Source organism: Cuculus canorus, chromosome 20, assembly GCF_017976375.1.
Source record: "Cuculus canorus isolate bCucCan1 chromosome 20, bCucCan1.pri, whole genome shotgun sequence".
In the NCBI taxonomy this organism is placed as follows: Eukaryota; Metazoa; Chordata; class Aves; order Cuculiformes; family Cuculidae; genus Cuculus; species Cuculus canorus.
In genome coordinates, this window is record NC_071420.1 from 8006864 (window position 1) to 8025932 (window position 19069).

General features: G+C 46.2%; 1 protein-coding gene across 6 annotated transcripts in view; it reads left to right on the forward strand.

Moving 5' to 3' along the window:
* LOC104060218 (SPNS lysolipid transporter 2, sphingosine-1-phosphate) overlaps positions 1 to 19069 on the forward strand; it is a 144840-nt gene that overhangs the window by 53899 nt on the left and 71872 nt on the right. For all 6 annotated transcript variants that reach the window (XR_008453132.1, XR_008453133.1, XM_054085093.1 and 3 more), the window contains exon 3: positions 13553 to 13689. Coding sequence is in view for 4 of the 6 variants with exons in the window: in XM_054085093.1 (XP_053941068.1) it covers positions 13553 to 13689 (137 nt within the window). In the remaining 2 variants the exon portion in view is untranslated. The remainder of the gene's footprint in view (positions 1 to 13552; positions 13690 to 19069) is intronic.

The window sequence follows — 19069 nt, forward strand, 5'->3', positions numbered from 1 at the left end:
CTCTTGCGCTTTGGCAATAACCCCAAAGCAGGATCTGGAGGTCTCTCATTAAGCCCAAAGCCGTTCCTGTCCTTTGCCCTGTGTTCGTGTGCTTTCCCTCACGCTGCAACGGAGCCGTCACCGAGTCAGCTGTCCTGTGCCTTAGCTGCTCGCACAGCGCATGGATGGGGGGGGGGTGTTCAGTCACTGCAGGATTTCTCCTGCTTTGTGTAACAAATGCAACCAGCAGCTATTAGAAACTCATGCATAGAGGTTAGCAAGGCATTCCTACTGCAGAATAGTCATTTGTTTGCAGTTTGCCTTTTGAAAACAAACCCAAGCACACCTAAAGTCTGACAGCAGTGCTGAGGTAAGAATATGTCTAAGGAAAATTCCTTTTAGCACGTTTCCATGATGATTGCAGCACGAGAAGCTCTTGGCTCCGCTCTAAAAAGAAGGAGAAGCACGTCCTAGTGTGATGTTCTTCTTAGGAAGCTGCTGCTGTCGGTAAATTACATGTAGCAAAGAATTTATGAGTAGAACACCATATTCTCAGAGTGTCTCCTCTCTCTCCCCTCTATCCTTTACTGCTACAGAATGTAGATTTTGAGATTATTTTATCTTTGAGACAGGACAAATCCTGTGGTGCAGTAGTTAATTATTGGAAATTACAGTGTTAGTTGAGGTAGGATGCAGGATTGGTGTTGAAGTTGCAAAGAAGGATGGCAAACCTCATTTTAGTATCATAGAATGGTTTGGATTGTAAAGGACATCAAAGCCCATCCAGTTCCACCCCCTGCCCTGGGCAGGGATGCCTCCCACTGGATCAGGGGCTCCAAGCCCCATCCAACCTGGCCTTGAACTCCTCCAGGGATGGAGCAGCCACCACTGCTCTGGGCAACCTGGGCCAGGGCCTCTCCACCCTCACAGGAAAGTATTTCTTCCTAAAATCTCATCTCAGTCTCCATTCTACAGTCTTCCCCCTCTGTTTCAAATTGGAAACAAGGAATTTCATTTCCCTTTACACCAATACAAGTGACGCATCATTGTATTAAAAGAATAACAGATTTAAAGTATTTTATTGCTAGTTAAATCTAATTCATGGTACTCAATGCAGATTTCAGGGATCAAGGGATTTAGATTACTCTGCATTATCAGCTTTAGGCTGTTATTTCTTGGTGTGTTTAAGTGCACTCTGCGCTTGAAAGGGCTTTGTGGCCAAAGGTGCGCACAACTGTTCTGCCCTAAGGAAACCAGTTTCCTTCTTCTTTTTGGCTCCTGCCCCACTGTTTGGGTTTGCCCTGCTGTGCCTTGGGGAAGGGACCTGGCCAAAACCGGCATGAGATCAGTTTTCAGTCCTCAACAGTTGTCCTGGTTTTGCTCTGCAGATGCCGCGTGAGCTCTAGCACGGGCACAAGAGGAAGGACCACTCTTTTAGATCTCACCTTAGCTTCCAAAGGCTCCCATGAAGGCGGCTGCAGTGTGTGCCTGCCATCATCCCTGCAACGGAGCAAGGAAGAGCTCAAGAAGAAGGGAATAAGACAAAGGTCTTTGGGGTTTATGGTCATTAAAGTGCTTTTCTCAAGACCTTTCTCTAGCCCTCAGCCCTGGGTGTGGGTGCTCCTGGCCGTGAGAGCTGCCCTCCTCCCTACTGGAGGTTTACTTGTGATTGAAGCTCTTGGATGGAAACTGCGCAGAAAGGGAAAAGCCAAACAGCTCTTCTTTCAGAGGCAGACTTTCACGAGCGCTAGGAGGATTACTCGCTGTTTTCATAACCGCAGCCAAGGTTGGTTTAGGTGTATTTTAGTTGTGTTGAGGCAAAACCAGTCTTGCAGCAGCGTCACTCAGGATGTTGCAGTGCTACAAAGCCATTGATCAATCCCTGTACCTCTGGGATCTTGCATCTAATTCAGGATTGACCAGAATGGATACAAATCCTTCCTAATTGGCCGGCTAAGTTAATGAGGTGTCCCTGCAACTGATTGCACAATGGCAAAGCGCCCCGTGTCACGCACTGTGGGAGCACTGAGGCCATAGCCGTGAAGGGATGAAGTCCTCTTTTGCTCTTCTGTGTTCACCTGCGGAGTTCTGCGACATTCAGAGGCAGTTCAGCCAAATGGGGAAGAAATCATAATGGAACAAAGCTTCTGTTAACTGACTGGGTACTTAATTATTTTACCCTGTGAGTGCATGTGTGCCCTAGCATGCTAATAAGCCCTTACCCAATCAAGCTGTAGAAATGATGCAGATGATATTTTTGTCATCCTAATTATATATATATATATAATATATATATTTTAATAATATGGGAATAGGAATAGTTGTAGCACTCCAGACCAGAGGTGGTTTTAGTAGATTATTCAGTCTTTCCTTATGATCAGTAGCACCTGTACAGGGAAAATTGAAAGAACCGGACAAGGTGATGGTGATCATTCTCTGGTACGTGCTGTCAACTGGATGGTTAAGGACTGTGCCTTTAGCAGTCCTTAAATTGGTATTCTTCCAGGACTTAGGCCAGTCATGGTTTGAAATAAGATAAAGCTTGAGCTCCATAGCCTCCTGAGATAAAATCTCAGTGTTTAGCTAAGTTTTGTGCATGAAATATCTCCCTTAATTTGAATTTTGCACCTGCCAGTCTTATTTAATCCCACCTGGTCAATCTACTAAGAGAGGAGGGGATTCAGTTTTCTGTTTTTCAGTGCTACCTGTGATTCAAGACCTCTTCTATATTCCACATCAGCTGCTCCTTTCCCAGTATTTTTAACGTTTTACTGTGGAAGGACCTGTTTTGTGCTTTTGGCAATTCTTTTTGATGCTCTCTGTACTTTATGTTACAGGGTTGCAGTAAACTTGGAAGTACTAAAAGGTGTTTACTGGTAAAGAAGCTCTGACCTCTGCTGCCGTTGTGGACTCAGAAGCAGCTATATCTAAACAAAAACTCAGCTCTAATGCCCACAGAATCAAGTGGGAGTCCTTCCACTGACTTTGATTTGGATTCTAAATCAAACCACACTAAAAGCATTTTGCAGGAAAACAAGTCAAAGTGGCAGTGACCATAAAACAGAAGTGGCCTTGACTTATTTAATCATTTGTTTCCCAGTGGTGAGAAATGTATAAGCAGGATTTAGATAGTGGCAGAAAAGCTAATTTTCTGGGTTCTGCTGCTAAGTGTCGGCAATCTCATGCTATCTTAGGCAATAATTTAGGTGCCTTTTGTATGGCAGTGCCATGGAAAGCAAGCTCTGCCACAGCCGCCTATTCCTGCCCCCTCTTTTTGGCTGCCACGAACCGGATCAAGGAACTGACCCAGATGTGAAGATTACTTTTTTAATTGCTGGGGAGGGGTGGGGTCTGCTCCTCCTCAAATGTTCCCATGGGTAAATTTTAATCCCCTAATCAAACATGCTCTATAGCCACAGAAGACAGCAAAACCATTATTTATTTATAGGAACTATTTCATCACTGAAAGGGTTCTCAGCACTGGCAGAGGCTGCCCAGGGAGGTGGTGGAGTCCCCGTCCCTGGAGGGATTTAAAATACAGGTAGATGAGGTGCTCAGGGATCTGGTTTAGTAGTGGTAGCAGGTACAATTGGATTCGATCTCCAACGTCTTTTCCAGCCAAACAATTCTGATTCATTGCAGCAGATGTTCATGGGAGCTGGTTACCTGCTGGTTTCCCAGCATCCGCGGGGTCAGGCAAGCACCAGTGTGGGCACACAGGCAACAGTGGACGATAAGCTGTACACTGGAACCATTCCTTTGGATCCCTGTCTGCAGCTTTCTATTGTGAAGCACATCTCTAGGAAATCAGTAACAGGTTTATTGACGTGGGAGGGACTGTTCACAAAGGCTTGGAGTGATAGGACAAGGGTCAGTGAGTATAAACTGGAGAGGGGCAGATTTAGACTGGACAGAAGGAGGAATTGCTTCACCATGAGAGTGGGGAGGCCCTGGCCCAGGTTGCCCAGAGCAGTGGTGGCTGCCCCATCCCTGGAGGGGTTCCAGGCCAGGTTGGATGGGGCTTGGAGCCCCTGAGCCAGTGGGAGGTGTCCCTGCCTCTCTCAGTGAGGTTGGAACTGGATGATCTTTACGGTCGCTTCCAACCCAAACTATTCTATGATTCTATGTTCAGATTGCTAAAATTCCTGTAAAGCAATGGTAGTGCAATCACTGTAATTCCCAAAGTGAAAAGCAGAAAGCGGTGTTGGGGTTTTACTCTTTGCTTTTTTAAATTATGTTGTCTTTCTGGGGAAAGGGCCAGGGCCTCCCCATCTCATCATGAAGAAATTCCTTCTTATGTCTAGTCTAAATCTGCCCCTCTCCTGTTTAAACCCATTGCCCCTCATCCTATCACTCCAAGCCTTTGTAAGAAGTCCCTCCCCACTTTCTTGTAGCCCTTTCAGGTGCTGCTTCATCACTATAAGGTCTCCTTGGAGCCTTCTCTTCTCCAGGATGAACAACCTCGACTCTCTCAGCCTCTCCTCATATGGGAGGTGCTCCAGCCCTCTTTTCTGGGTCTGTCCTCTGGGTCTGAGCAGTGATGCTGCTGGCTGCAGGCAGGTGCCTGTCTCAGCGTGCCCGCAGCAATGCCAGACTCTGCAATTGGCAGCTCACTGGTTGTCATCACTTCTCTCTAGTGGCAATCACGCTATCTTGTATCTCCTGAACAGCCCTTGCAATGGGCTCTGTGGAAGAACAGAGTGACGGCAGTTCCCATCCTACCGCTATGGTTTTACCTCTACTACTGTCTCTGCAGCGGAACTTGCAGAGGGATTTTTTGAGTTGGATGTTTCGTGGTTTGATTTATATTTGAATGATTTTGTCTGTATCCCCTCGCATAAGGAGCTGCTGTGGCCGTTGGATCCTAGTGCTGGTCCATGGGCAACAATCCACACGTGTAAGGGTTGTTTTCTTTTTTACCTTCACATCTGTTAGAGTTATTGCTTGTAGCTGCTGTCGAGGCTTTTGGGACTGCAGAGGAATATTTCTCCGTCCCTGTGCAGCGGTGTACACAGTGAGGGGAATCTCACATCCACAACATCCTGTACTTGCTGCTCTATGGATCACCGTCATTCCATCTATTGCAGTTTGGTCAGCAATTACTTCTGTTTGACCACAGTGGTTTCTCTCTGCCCAGCACAGTTCTTCTCAAAGCTCAGGTGGCTTTAGTGTGTTATTGGAGTGGTTTTCTCGCTATTCTTCTCTGATTTTTTCCAAGGAGAGGATTTCCCAGCCATTCCTGCTGAAACAATTATTCTTGTTGGCTAAGGTGAACAAAGCGAGCTTTCAGGATATCCTTTGCTGGGATAACTCTTGGAAGAATCTGGTTTGTTCAGTGAGGAAAACAGGTGGAATTACCAGTACTGAATTCTCAGTGGGGCTGCATCTTGCATGATGTTGAGTCAACCATGAAGTTGCCAGGAAAGCTCTGTTCAGGCCGTCTTCCTATGTGTGTTTTTGTAACTGGGTTCTGATCCTGTCACGGCAAACGGGATTGACTGGGATCGCACCACAGCCGCCTTCCCGACACAAATGTGTATTGAACTGTGTGTGCATGTAGTCATCCTAAACATGTTGTTTATGTTTGATATCGGTTTGCTCTAAGGAAAACACTGGCACCTCATGGTGCAACACACTCCCTGTGGAGAAGACAAGATCGGAGCTTGAATACTGATGAGTGGCATCTGCAGTGAGGGAAATGTCATCTAGTGTCCTGCTGAAAAGAGAGAGAGCAGAGGAGCGCAGTGTGCCTAATTAGGTCCACACCTTTTAAAGCACTGCTTCTCTCATTAATTTGCTGAGGACACAAGCATGCAAGAAGGAGACATTTATGAAAATCTCTATTTCACCCATTGCTGTGGTCTGGGAGCCCATTTCAGGCCACATCCAAACCAAACATTTGTATAGTTAAGTCCAATGGATTTGAGGTCTTCTCAAGCCTGTTTTCTTTGAATGCTCCTGTGTTCTGTGCTGTCGGGATACGACAGCTTTGTATGACATACGGAACTGATGGTACGTTTCGTAGCTCCTTACACTTGTCACAAACTTTTAGTCTGCATGGTAGTCTGGAACCCGGTGATCTTGTGTTTTGCACTTGGCAAAAAGCACTAACACGATCCATCTGTTGGCTGTTGAATTAGCAATGAGGTGAAACAAAGCCCATGTGGAGTGTGCTGGAAGGGCGTACCTATAGTACGCAGTGCGTCTGAAGAAGTGTGACCAGCAGGTCACAATTATATTGTAAGGATTCATCTCCATCGAAGGATGAATGTTTTAAATTACATTGCTGACATTTCCCAGGGCCTTGGGTTGACCCATAGTCAGATATTGCTTTTCCCTTGGTCACACAGAGTCATAGAATCACTAGGAAAAGATCTTAGAGGTTATCAAGCCCAATCGTGCCTGACCACTACTAAATCATATCCCTAAGCAGTTTGTCTGCCTGTCTTTTAAACACCTCCAGGGATGGGGACTCCACCACCTCCCTGGGCAGCCTCTGGCGGAGCCTCAGTAGCCTCTCTGTGAAGAAATTTTTCCTAATGTCCAATCTGACCCTCCCCTGGCGCAGCTTGAGGCCATTCCCTCTGGTCTCATCACCTATCACTTGGGCGAAGAGCCCAGCACCCACCTCTCTACAACCTCCTTTCAGGCAGTTGTAGGCAGTGATGAGGTCTCCCCTCAGCCTCCTTTTCTCCAAGCTGAACATATCACCGTGTTGCGTCTGATCAGGCTTGCTGTTAAATAGCATGAAAGGATCTTTGTTTTTACTTGGCTTGTATGGTGCTGTCAGAAAAGAAATCACTTTTAAATATGATTGCAGACCTTCAAAAATACCTTTACCATAGATATGGTCCTGTAAACATGCCGCCGCTGGAGCTGGAAGGCTTGCATGGGTTCAAGCTTTCTGTAGTTCACCCACAGCAGGTCATTTTCCCATGTCTTAGTTTCCTTAGCCCTGATTAATGATGTTTAACTTCCTTTCTAAATTGTCCCAACCCTCGCTGTGATTAAAAGTGCTGTGTATGTGCTGAGTAGTATTATCAGAGCATAAAGCTATAATCAAAATGAAAATAAAACCAAGAAGCGTTGCAAAAACATGCCTGTGAAACAGAGGGGCTGGCTAGGCTGTTGGGCGAGTCTTTATTCACCAACGCAGGTAGATGGACGCTGGTCCCATCAGTAGATTGAGAAACACATGCATTCAGGACTGCAAATCATAGATTTGTAGAATCACAGGATAATTTAGGTTGGAAGGGACCCTGAAGACCATCCAGTTCCAACCCCCCTGCGATGGGCAGGGACACCTCCCACTGGATCAGGGGCTCCAAGCCCCATCCAACCTGGCCTTGGACACCTCCAGGGATGGGGCAACCACCACTGCTCTGGGTAACCTCTTCCACTGCCTCACTACCCTCATAGTGAAGAAATTCTTCCTTATATCTCATCTAAACCTGCCCCTCTCCAGTTTATACCCATTGCTCCTTGTCCTATCATTACAAGCCTTTGCAAACAGCCCCTCCCCAACTTTCTCGTAGCCCCTTCAGGTGTTGTGAGGTCACTGTATATATAAAAATACCTGGAGTAGAAGTGGCTCAAAAAAAAACCCAGCACACAGAAAGAGCAGGATTGTGCTTGTACACACCCATAAATTATCCCATCCAGAGAAACTGGGTGTTTAGGTGTTCTCATCGTTTGGAAATTTGTTGTTGGGAAAATAGGAACAACCTCACAGCACACAATTCTTTGCTGTGTCTAAGTGGATTGCCAGTCCCTTGAGGCAGAGGCTGCCTGGGTTCGCCTTCCCTAGAGCCAAACACCTTGTCAGCACTCGATTAGACGTGTATGTGTGTGTGTGTGTGTGTGTGTGTGTTTTCATGCTGACTCAGAGCTCAAAGATAGCCACTGTTTTTTTCTTGTTGAGCATCCCTGCCTAGAGAGAGCGAGCTATTTTTACCTGAACCAAAACCTTTCTAGCATTCCTGATAGGAAAAAATAAACCCTGTGTGCTTGAAGCCAAAACTCAAAAAAAAGAGAACCTATCTTGGAGGCGCTTCTGATCCTCTCAGCCTTCCAGTGACTGAGGAAACGCAGTCTCTGTGTGTGCCTCTGTCAATGCCTCTATGCCTTCTTGGTTACACAACGTAGATGAACCAACAGCAGGAGAACCCCCTCTCTCATCCCTGGAGGTGTTCCAGGCCAGGTTGGATGGGCTTTGGGCAGCCTGAGCCAGTGGGAGGTGTCCCTGCCCATGGCAGGGGTTGGAACTGGATGGGCTTTAAGGTTCCTTCCAACCCAAACTATTCTATGATTCTGTGATTCAAAGGGCTGCTCAGTCCTTGTAAGAAAAGAGCAAGTGAGACACAGGCAACAGTGTCTTTGGAATCATAAGTTGGGAAGCTGGTGGGTCAGAGCCATCTCAGGGCACAGTTGTAGAGTCAAGCTGGTAAATTTTTGGAGAGAAGAAGAAGAAAGAGAAAAGTAGCATCAGTGAAGTCTAGTTCCAGTAGAGCCTTTTTTATGACTGTTAAAGTCTACAGTTTCTTCCTCTCCCCTCATCTCCTTTGCTTCCATTGTCTGAGGGTTTACTTTCCCACTGGGCACATAGACAGCTCTTGAGAGGGGAAAGTGTGGGCTGAAGGGCAGCTCCCTGGCCATGATCCCTGAGAGCTGACTGAGGCTACAGCCCATAAAATAGGCATTAGAAGCTTGAGAGGATGCTCTCCTCCTGTGGTGTGTGTTTAGCTAGGAAAAGATTTTTGTACTTCTTTTATGCTACGCATTTTTGTAATTCCAGCCACGCACAGAAAAAGGTGGGCAGTGGCGCTGGGAAGGTGCTTGTGCACCTGTACAGGGTGGGACAGGCATTCGGGGCAGAAATAGACACTGAGCCATCCTGTTTGGGCAATTATACTCTTCCTGCATTCTCACCACAGCCAGCATTTCAGCGGTAAAGCCACAAAGGGAGGTATGAAGACAAATGGGATCTCCTTTAGAAAATACCTATACTTAACAGAACCTCCCTCCCAGGGTGGCATTCATGATGTGTCTGTTTATTCATCCTTTACTCACATGATAATTTGCTCCTGCAGAAATGTGTCTCTGCTCCACCCAGTGCTGGGACTGAGCCACCTTTGCTGGCACTGCTGGAGATTGTTTACCAACAGAAATTAGGTGTATGGCATACATGGTGGATGAGAAGGTCAACACGAGCCAGCTCACAGCCCAGAAAGCCAACTGTGTCCTGGGCGGCATCCAAAGCAATGGAAACAGCAAGGAGGGGATCCTGCCCCTCTAATCCTCTTGTGAGATCTTTCCTGGAGCCCTGCGTCCAGTTCTGGAGTCCTCAGCACAGGAAGGACATGGAGCTGTTGGGAGAAGTCCAGAGGAGGCCACGGAGATGATCCAAGGGCTGCAGCACCTCCTGTACAAGGACAGGCTGAGAGAGTTGGAGTTGTTCAAACTGGAGAGGAGAAGGCTGTGGGGAGACCTTAGAGCAGCTTCCAGTGCTGGAAGGGGCTCCAGGAAAGCTGGGGAGGGGCTCTGGATCGGAAATGGAGGGATAGGATAAGGGGGAATGGTTTTGAGCTGCCAGAGGGAAGATTGAGATGAGATCTTAGGGAGAAGTGTTTTGCTGTGAGGGTGGGGAGGCCCTGGCCCAGGTTGCCCAGAGCAGCGGTGGCTGCCCCATCCCTGGAGATGTTCCAGGCCAGGTTGGATGGGGCTTGGAGCCCCTGATCCAGTGGGAGATGATCCCTGCCCATGGCGGGGGTTGGAACTGGATGATCTTTACGGTCCCTTCCAACCCAAACCATTCTGTGATTCTGTGTTACTTCATTGTGTCCGATACAGCTATACCTGCCCCCAGCTGTGCCAAATGCGATCACTACTTTTGCAGTAGCTCATCCCAAATCCCAAGGGATTTCTAGCTTTGCCCTGGTTTGCACTCTCAGGAGCTGGAAACATTCTGAACTGACTTCAAGTGAATTTGGGAAGAAGAGCTGTTGATTGTGAGGAGGCAAATGAAATGCCAGCCCCTCTCACAGCTCTCTCCTAATAGAAAAGATTTATGGCAGTGGGTTGAGCCAAAGCTGCAGCTGCTCTGGTGTCAGGTGGATATTAATTGGAGAGTGGGTGAGTGCAAGGAGCAGAAATGCTATCGGATAGGGGAGAGGAGCCAGAGAGGAAGAGGCTGGTACAAGTGCCAGGCTCCTTTACTGGGGTGCATCCCTCTGCCTTACCCTGCAGTCGGCTTTCTCTACAAATTAATCTCTTTCCACTGCCCCCCTCTCTCCAACTGAATATTTTCTGTCTTCTGGATAAAATCTCTTTCATGGTGTTTGGTTGTTGCAGGACTTCTGCTCCTGGTCTAGAGTAACTCACTCAGGTTTCCATCTCCCCTGCTAACCTGGTCCAGATTCATTCACCTCTGTTCCACCAACCCAGCCCGTTCTCCAGGAGCCTCCTCTGTCATTGGCAGGAGTAATCGCAAAAATTGATTCATGGGAAATGGCCATAACAGGCAGATCCTTTTGACAGACCACGCAGACATCATATCCCGCATTTATTTCAGTCAATCAATGCTGTGATGCATATTTAGGTCATAAATACCCTGATATAAATTGCATTTATTATTACGACAGCTGTGTTCCATTGCCTATTATTTATTAGGTTCTGTTGTCCTTTCATTTTACACCTTGTGGAGCTGTCAAGTCAGCTGCTTATCAATGACAAAGCTCACAGATCCATTCAGAATCATCCAAAAATAAATTCTCCGAAAGGATTTGGGGAACAGCAGGATCTGTGTTGTTGGAGAAGCACTGGGTGATGTTTTGTTTGGTTTGTTCCATTGGAAAGAGGAGGTTTGTGCTTTTTGCCTGCTTTCACTCAAATTCCAGAATTGGACTTTGCATTTATCTTCCAGAGATCAGATCATTGAAGCTAATAATCCCACTGATTAATGTGAATTTTGGAGGTGCTCCTTATCTCAAAGCTTGGTTTTCCGTATATTGAAATGGTAGAGTGCTGGATTGGGTATTTCTAACTTGCCCTTAGAATCTTTTTTAGCTTGATGTCTTTATACATCATAAAAATGGCAGAATATCCAATTCGGAGATTAATGAATTTCAGTTTCCTTCCAAAGGTAAGGTCACATTGCGATGGGCACACTGCTCTGGGCGAGTCAGAGTCAGTTTCTGCTTCTCATTCCCAATAAACAGTCCCATATTCTTCCTGCCAGGTTGCCACACCAGCTTTGCGAGGTGCCGAGCACTTTGGTGTTCATTCAGGAAAGCACTTAATCGTGGAATTGATGATTTTAAAGTGCTTAATATAAGCATGTGCTTAAGTGCCTTGTTGGACTGCGGCCAGCGCAGTGGTACCCTTGCGGAGCAGAGATTTGTAAGCCACTTCTGTTCTTCCAGGGCCAAGTTCACTGGAAATCGAGGGCTTCAGGGATGTGCAGCGGGGGGTGAGCATGGCAAAGTGTCCCCGAGCAGGAAAGAGAGCATTTCCCCAGGCAGTCCCTGTCCTGCAGTGAGGCACGGCACCTGGGTCAGCAGAACAGCGCAGTTCTTGGGCTGTTATTTGTGATAGAATGTTGTATGTGCTTCTTTTCTTGCCTTAAAATTTCTGCATTATCTCCATTTATTTTGCTTTCAATGTAAAAAGAGTAAATCTGTAATTCCTATCAACTATCACGGTGCAAAACTGGTGTTCACACAGGCGTAGGGCTCACAAAATAGAGATGCAAATGGCTATGTATCATTTATGAAGCAGCTTTGACATCTTAATATATTAAAAAGGAAGAGACATTTAGATCATTTCAGAGTTCAGCATTCTGCACGTTTTTGAGCTGTTGTATATCATCATCCATGAAATATTCATAATTTGGGTCTTAACCACTTTAATTTTATCCGTGCATTCCAAACAAAAGGGCATGTGTCCTCTGCTCTTGCTTTTTTTTTCCTATTCTACCCTTCCCCTGACGTTTTATACAATTAAAAGTAGATGGATGGAGTTAGGCAATGCTAAAAGCCCACCTTGCCTTCCAAGAACTACCTAATAATTGAAGTATTTAGTCATAACTCTGACTAAAGAGGATCTCCAGGTATTCTAGTGTCCCACACAAACCCTTCTGGGTTTGCTGAACACTCAAAGTCAACCAGCTCATACTGCTCGGCAGTAAAATCAATGTAGTTGCTGTCATCCAAATCTCTAATGTGGACAGACAAATGCCAGGTGTAAATCAGCTTAAAACCTGGCAGTTTCTGCCAAATTCCACATTAATCATGAATGCGGTGTTGGCAGCGGTGCCACTGGCTGGGCTGTTTTGAGCTGGACAGGAGGAACGAACCCTGAAATGGAGGTGATTTTGCAGAGGTTATTCCGTCAAGAGCCTCACTTCTACATGGCAGAAGCTTTTAAGTTAAGGCTGTGGGGGTTTCGGGGTGAAGCAAAGGGAAGAGTCTTTTCTATGAGGACATTCCTGGCCTATTTGGTAGGGCTTTGTAGCTTAAAACTTTCTGTTTTAGCAAAATCGTTGCTCAGCGATGGATTTAAATACAAGTTTGGTATTGGTGAGAGGTTCTTGTGAGGAGATGGGAGCGTTCTGTCTTAACTACAGGACTGGTACCTGTAGGATGATAGTAGTGTTAACTGATTGTCTTCAGTCTATACCTTAAAATAGAATCATAGAGTAGTTTAGGTTGGAAGAGACCTTAAAGATCTTCCAGTTCCAACCCCTCTGAGTTGGAACTGCGTTGGACACCTCCCACTGGCTCAGGGGCTCCAAGCGCCATCCAACCTGGCCTTGAACACCTCCAGGGATGGGGCAGCCACCACTGCTCTGGGCAAACTGTTCCAGGGCCTCACCACTGTCATCGTGAAGAAATTCTTCCTTCTGTCCAGTCTACATCTGCCCCTCTCCAGTTTATACCCATTGCCCCTCGTCCTATCACTCCAAGCCTTTGTCAACAGTCCCTCTCCAGCTTTCTTGTAGCCCCTTCCAGGTACTGGAAGGTCACTATAAGGTCTCTCCACAGCCTTCTCTTCTCCAGGGTGAACAACCCCAACTCTCTCTGTCTGTCCTTGTATGAGAGGTGCTCCAGCCTTACTGCTAGGAAGGGTGAAAGAACCGGTTTCTGTGGCCTATTTCTTTCTGATCTCTGCTGCAAGAGCCAACAAGGAGCCCTTGGCTTGCTTTCTGTTTGCTTGACCCTCTTTCCAATCTCCACTTCAGCTTCTCAGGAACATTTAGACGGAAGCTCTTAATGTATTCTGTCCTGGTTTTGCCCATTCCCGGGTGTTGAGCTCTCAGTGGACTGTGAGTGGCTGGTGCTTTCAAATGTAAGAAGAGTTCACTGGTCTGAAGTTTCTCTGGGAATGAAAAGTCTGTTTGATTAAGAAAATGCTGACTTCTAAAAGCCTGTCAGCCTGCGCAACTCTGAGGCCGGGCTGCAGAATGTCTAATTAAATGGAACTGCTCTCTAGAGGATTTGGCTTGCAGAAAATTAGTTTTCATGTTCTTGGCCTGATGTTTATTAAATGTTTTTTTTCCTTTTTGTCTCCTTTGCAGTTTTCATCTGTAGTTTCATGGTCGCGGCACCCATCTTTGGTTACCTTGGTGACCGTTTTAACAGAAAGATCATCCTCAGCTGTGGGATCTTCTTTTGGTCGGCAGTCACTTTTTCAAGCTCCTTCATCACTGAGCAGGTAAGATCTTTGGAAAAGCACTTTGCAGGATGTCCTGAAGTGAAGGACAATACATTCCTAAAGCCCTCCTCCGTGTCCTTCCCCCATCACAGTGTGCTCAAGGGCAACACATCCCTCTTGTGTGTACTTAACATAGAGCGTGTTGCGTCGTCTGACCTTTTGGGGGTGAAGTGTGATCTGTGTAACTGTTTTCTTAACCATGAAAGCTTTTACTCATTGATCATGAGGCCACACCTCGAATCCTGTGTTCAGTTTTGAGTCTCTCACTGCAAGAAGGACATTGAGGGGCTGGAGCGCATCCAGAGAATGGAGTGGAGCTGGGGAAGGGACTGGAGAACAGGGGTTCTGGGAGCGGCTGAGGGACCTGGGGGTGTTTATCCTGGAGAAGAGGAGGCTGAGGGGAGACCTCATCGCTCTCTGCGGCTCCTGAGAACGAGGTTGTGGTGAGACGAGTGCTGGGCTCTTCTACCAAGTAACAAGGGATAGGATGAGAGGAAATGGCCTCAAGTTGTATCAGGAGGAGGTTTAGATTGGATATCAGGAAAAGCGTCTTTACTGCAGGAGTGGTGAAGCCCTGTCAAAGGCTGCGCAGGGCAGTGGTGGAGTCTCCATCCCTGAAGGGATTAAAAAAACGTGTAGACGTGGCACTTCAGGACACGGTTTAGCAGTCACGGTGGTGTTGGGCTGACGGCTGGACTTGATCTTAGAGGTCTTTTCCAACCTTACTGATTCTATGATTGAAAAATAGCAGGTGAAGCATATCTAAGCAAGAGTTTCTGTTGACATAAGGGTTTTGTGTGGAGGGGAATCATAAAGAAACTTCAAAAGGCATTTAAAAATTACTTGGAAAAAGTATCCATGGCTCTATAGTAGTTCTCTTGTCTTCTGGTATGCAAGAGAAACACTGGAGTTTGTTGGGAAGTCTGCTTATGGTACATGGAATGACAAAATGCATCCAGCAGTGGTTTTATACAGGCGCTTTGTTTCCTGTCCGACAAAGGCAGGGAAGGTGGATAATAGCATGGAGGTTAGACACATTTCCACCTCCTTTAACACTATTTGATGGATATGTCTGGGGAGCTGATGATGGAGTTGTCAAGCTACGCACAGCATCTCTCACCTACTTCCAGGACAGCCACAGGACCCCGTTTTGAGCACTCCTCACTGCATTCATTTTCTTGCTTGTCAGAGGTACTTGTAGGAAACAATGATCTGGCAGTTTCTGGGGAAAAATATCCTCTTGTTTAAATCATATTCTAGAGCAGGTTTAATTGCTGCAGGTGGCAACATTCCTGGAGAGACAAATCACAGCTCCTGGCATCACCAGGCTGATTTCCCCAAAGGAGGCAGGGTCATTCCTCATCCTTTCCATCCAGCTGCGTTCCAGAGATTGCAGCACTGCGGTCACGCCTAAAGAATGACAGCCAGGGACAAAACCTCTCCACCCTGCTCCCTCCTGCCCACACACGTGCTCTGCAGTTTCTAATAAAAGAGAATTTCCACCTGAAGTGGGCAGAGGCAGTCACATATCTGCTTTGTGCGGTCAAATCTAGAAGCCTTTAACTCTGTAAATTGCTGTGGTTTAAATTTGGCCAGGAAGCATCCTTTCCAGAAGAACATCTCTCATCTAAAATGCTGCAAAAGCAGCTGTGATCAGAGCCCAACGAGGGAAGCAGTTTTAGGAAGGGACCAGTTACCTGCTATAAACACTTTCTAGGTTAGGAAGACAAATTTGTGCTTAGGTTCTTGTTGCTCTCTGCAATGGGCTTAGTCCTGTGGCTGCAAGGAGAGGAACACTGGAACTGGGCTGCTATAACTGAACTTTGCAGAGCTGATTTTCAGTTGAAGAAATAGGGGCTGAAGTAGCTCAGGGATTAATATCTGTGGTCAGTATACAGGAGCTCAGAGTGGAAGTAGTATTATTTTAGCCAAGAAAAAAAAAAAAGGAGAATAAATGTTCATAAAGCTGGATTATGTATGGAATCCAAACCCCAATGTTTTAGAAGTCACAAGAGAGACAAGATCAAAATAGCCAGACCTGTTAATTCCTCCTAGATTTGCATCAGAACTAATTCTGGACCCAAACTTCAACCTTGGACAAAAAACACCCCAATACACAAAAATGTTTTACAGTGGTCCTCAACTCTACTGGAAATCATATCTATTAAGATTGAGGTTTCATGCCCAGCTTTTGTTATCAACACTTGAGATGATGGAAAATTTTGCAGCTTCCATATGGATGCGTTCAACTCAGGAACTGCAAGAGTTGAGCAAGGTCATAAGGATCCCCGCCACTTTGGTATCCTTTTTGGAACACTGATCTCAAGTTGGGAAGACATGCCACCTTGAACGAGGTGAATCCCTGAAGCACTGCTGAGAAAAGGGATCAGAGAAGAGCTGATGCAGCTTTTTTTTGTTTGTTTGTTTATAAAGTGACTAATTAGGCATTTTTCCTGATCTTTGTCTTTTGGGATTCACTTGAGGAGCAAAACACTGGCTCTTCTCTCCACAATCGATTGTTGTTTCTTTCTTTTCATAGAAGAGTTTGGGTTGGAAGGGACCTTAAAGATCTTCCATGGGCAGGGACACCTCCCACTGGCTCAGGCTGCCCAAGGCCCATCCAACCTGGCCTGGAACACCTCCAGGGATGGGGCAGCCACCACTGCTCTGGGCAACCTGTTCCAGTGTCTCACCACTCTCATGGTGAAGAAATTCCTCCTTCTGTCTAGTCTAAAACTGCCCCTCTCCAGTTTTTACCCATTCCCCCTCGCCCTATCACCACAGCCTTTGTAAAGAGTCCTTCTCCAGCTTTCTTGTAGCCCCTTCAGGTACTGGAGGCCCCTCTTCAGGTACTTTTGTGACCGTATTTGTGTTTCCAGGGAGGAAGGCTAGGAGCTGAAATATGAAAAACTCTTTGCTGGCACAAATAAAAGCAGTAGTGAGTAAGTGGAGAAGTGCTTACACCCAAGTCAACATGAAAACACGGGACTAGAAGGAGACCATTGGCACAGGCTGAGCCCATTAAAAGCTGTACAGAAAAGTCCTTGACGTGGCGACAGCAAAACCAACAAATTGGGAGGGAAACAATAGCCATTCAGTAGGAATAGCAAACCGCGTCTTCAGGGATTACCTTTCTTCACATTTTGACAGTGTCTCGTGCCTTGTGCTGCCATCACAAGCACGGAGATGCTTGGGGCTGGAGAACAAGTCTTATGAAGAGCGGCTGAGAGAGCTGGGGTTGTTTAGCCTGGAGAAGAGGAGGCTGAGGGGAGACCTTATTACTCTCTACAACTGCCTGAAAGGAGGTTGTGGAGAGGAGGGAGCTGGGCTCTTCTCCCAAGTGACAGGGGACAGGACTAGAGGGAATGGCCTGAAGCTCCGTCAGGGGAGGTTCAGGTTGGATATCAGAAAAAAATTCTTCACAGAAAGAGTCATCGGGCACTGGAACAGCTGCCCAGGGAGGTGGTCGAGTCGCCTTCCCTGGAGGTGTTTAAGGAACGGGTGGATGAAGTGCTTAGGGACATGGTTTAGGGAGTGATAGGAATGGTTGGACTCGATGATCCAATGGGTCCTTTCCAACCTGGTGATTCTGTGATTCTGTGATCACAGTGTGATTAAATACAATACATATCCACAGAGTTCAGATTTGGAGTGAAACTGGAAAGAGGCAGCTTAATAAAGGCAAAAAGCAGCTACAGAGCCAGTGGGTGCTGAAGGTACCCAGTTTGCAAAGGGTTTCGGCAGTGTGTTTTTAATATTAGTTACTTGTTAAAAGCAGTGTATTGTTAATATTAGTTACTGGCAAACAGTCCCTCCCCAGCTTTCATGTAGTCCCCTCCAGATACTGGATAGGTAACAATAAATATAGCTAAAGAAAATAATCAGAAGCATCAAGACTGTGATAATATTGAGAAGGTGACTTCTTATTCTGTCGAACAATGTGATTTGACAATTTATATTAGTGCAGAATTTCTTTAGAGAACGGTCTCTGGTACTTGCACATTGCTGTTCTGTAGCACTGCACTTCTAAAGTAAAAATTGCCTGAGAACAATCATTAACAGACTTGTTCATTACTGTAAAATTAGATGAAGTTGGTACATATTTAGATACATCTCTAGATTAATTCCATTTATAGAAATGTCAAAGTATGTATATATCTTCATTTATATATTAAGATATATTTGTATATATCTTAATATATAAAAATATTATATATTTGTATATATATTAATTCAGTTCTGGAATCCTCAACATAAGAAGGATAAGGAACTGTTGGAACAGGTCCAGAAAAGGCTACAAAGATGACCCAAGGGCTGGAGCACCTCCCATATGAAGACAGGCTGAGAGAGTTGGGGTTGTTCAGCCTGGAGAAGAGAAGGCTCAGAGGAGACCTTATAGTGACCTTCCAGTACCTGAAGGGGCTACAGGAAAGCTGGAGAGGGGCTGTTCATGAAGGCTTGGAGTGATGGGACAAAGGGGTCAGTGAGTGTAACCTGGAGAGGGGCAGATTTAGACTGGACATAAGGAGGAATTTCTTCACCATGAGAGTGGTGAGACACTGTCCCAGGTTGCCCAGGGAAGCTGTGGCTGCCCCATCCCAGGAGGTGTTCCAGGCCAGGTTGGATGGGCCTTGGGCAGCCTGAGCCAGTGGGAGGTGTCCCTGCCCATAGCAGGAGGTTGGAACTGGATGTTCTTTAAGGTCCCTTCCAACCCAAATTATTCTATGATTCTATGATTCTGTGAAAATAGCCTTTAGTCTTATGTGTTCTGGCAGAAGTTGTATCATAAAACATAAATTGTCTGTTCCTCTGCTTCCACTGCATAAGATAAATCCACAGAAGCAAACAGAATGAAAAGCCCTAAGCCATTGTTTTGCATCTAAGAAAGGTACTGAGTGTTGTCTTTGAAGTCACCATGAATTCCTGCACTCTTTATATCCCACTGTTCCATCCTATTATTTTTGAGCAGGACTCTGGTTTAGAAAGAAAGCAAATTAGTTTCTCCCAAAGCTGCCACAGATATGTTCAGTCCCTCCTGCACGTGCAGTTCCTGACGGTGTAACCGTTGCAGAGATCGGGGCTGGATCTCTCACGGGGGGCGTTCATGGATGCTACTTGGCTCCGGTGTATTTTGCCAGCCCTTAATGTGGTACTGGAACCCTCCAGACGAACATACGCTATTGACATTTGGATTTCTGCCCGCTTGCCCTTCTGCTAGACTGCTCAGGAAGAATAGAGTCCGCTGCGTGCCCTCTTATCGCAAAGGAAGAGATTAGGGGCAGTATTATTCGCAGGAGTGTTCCTAGTCTGACTGCCAGCAGTGTCAACACCCAGATTACTCAGTGCTGCTGTTACGGCCGTGCGTGTCATGCTGGGATAG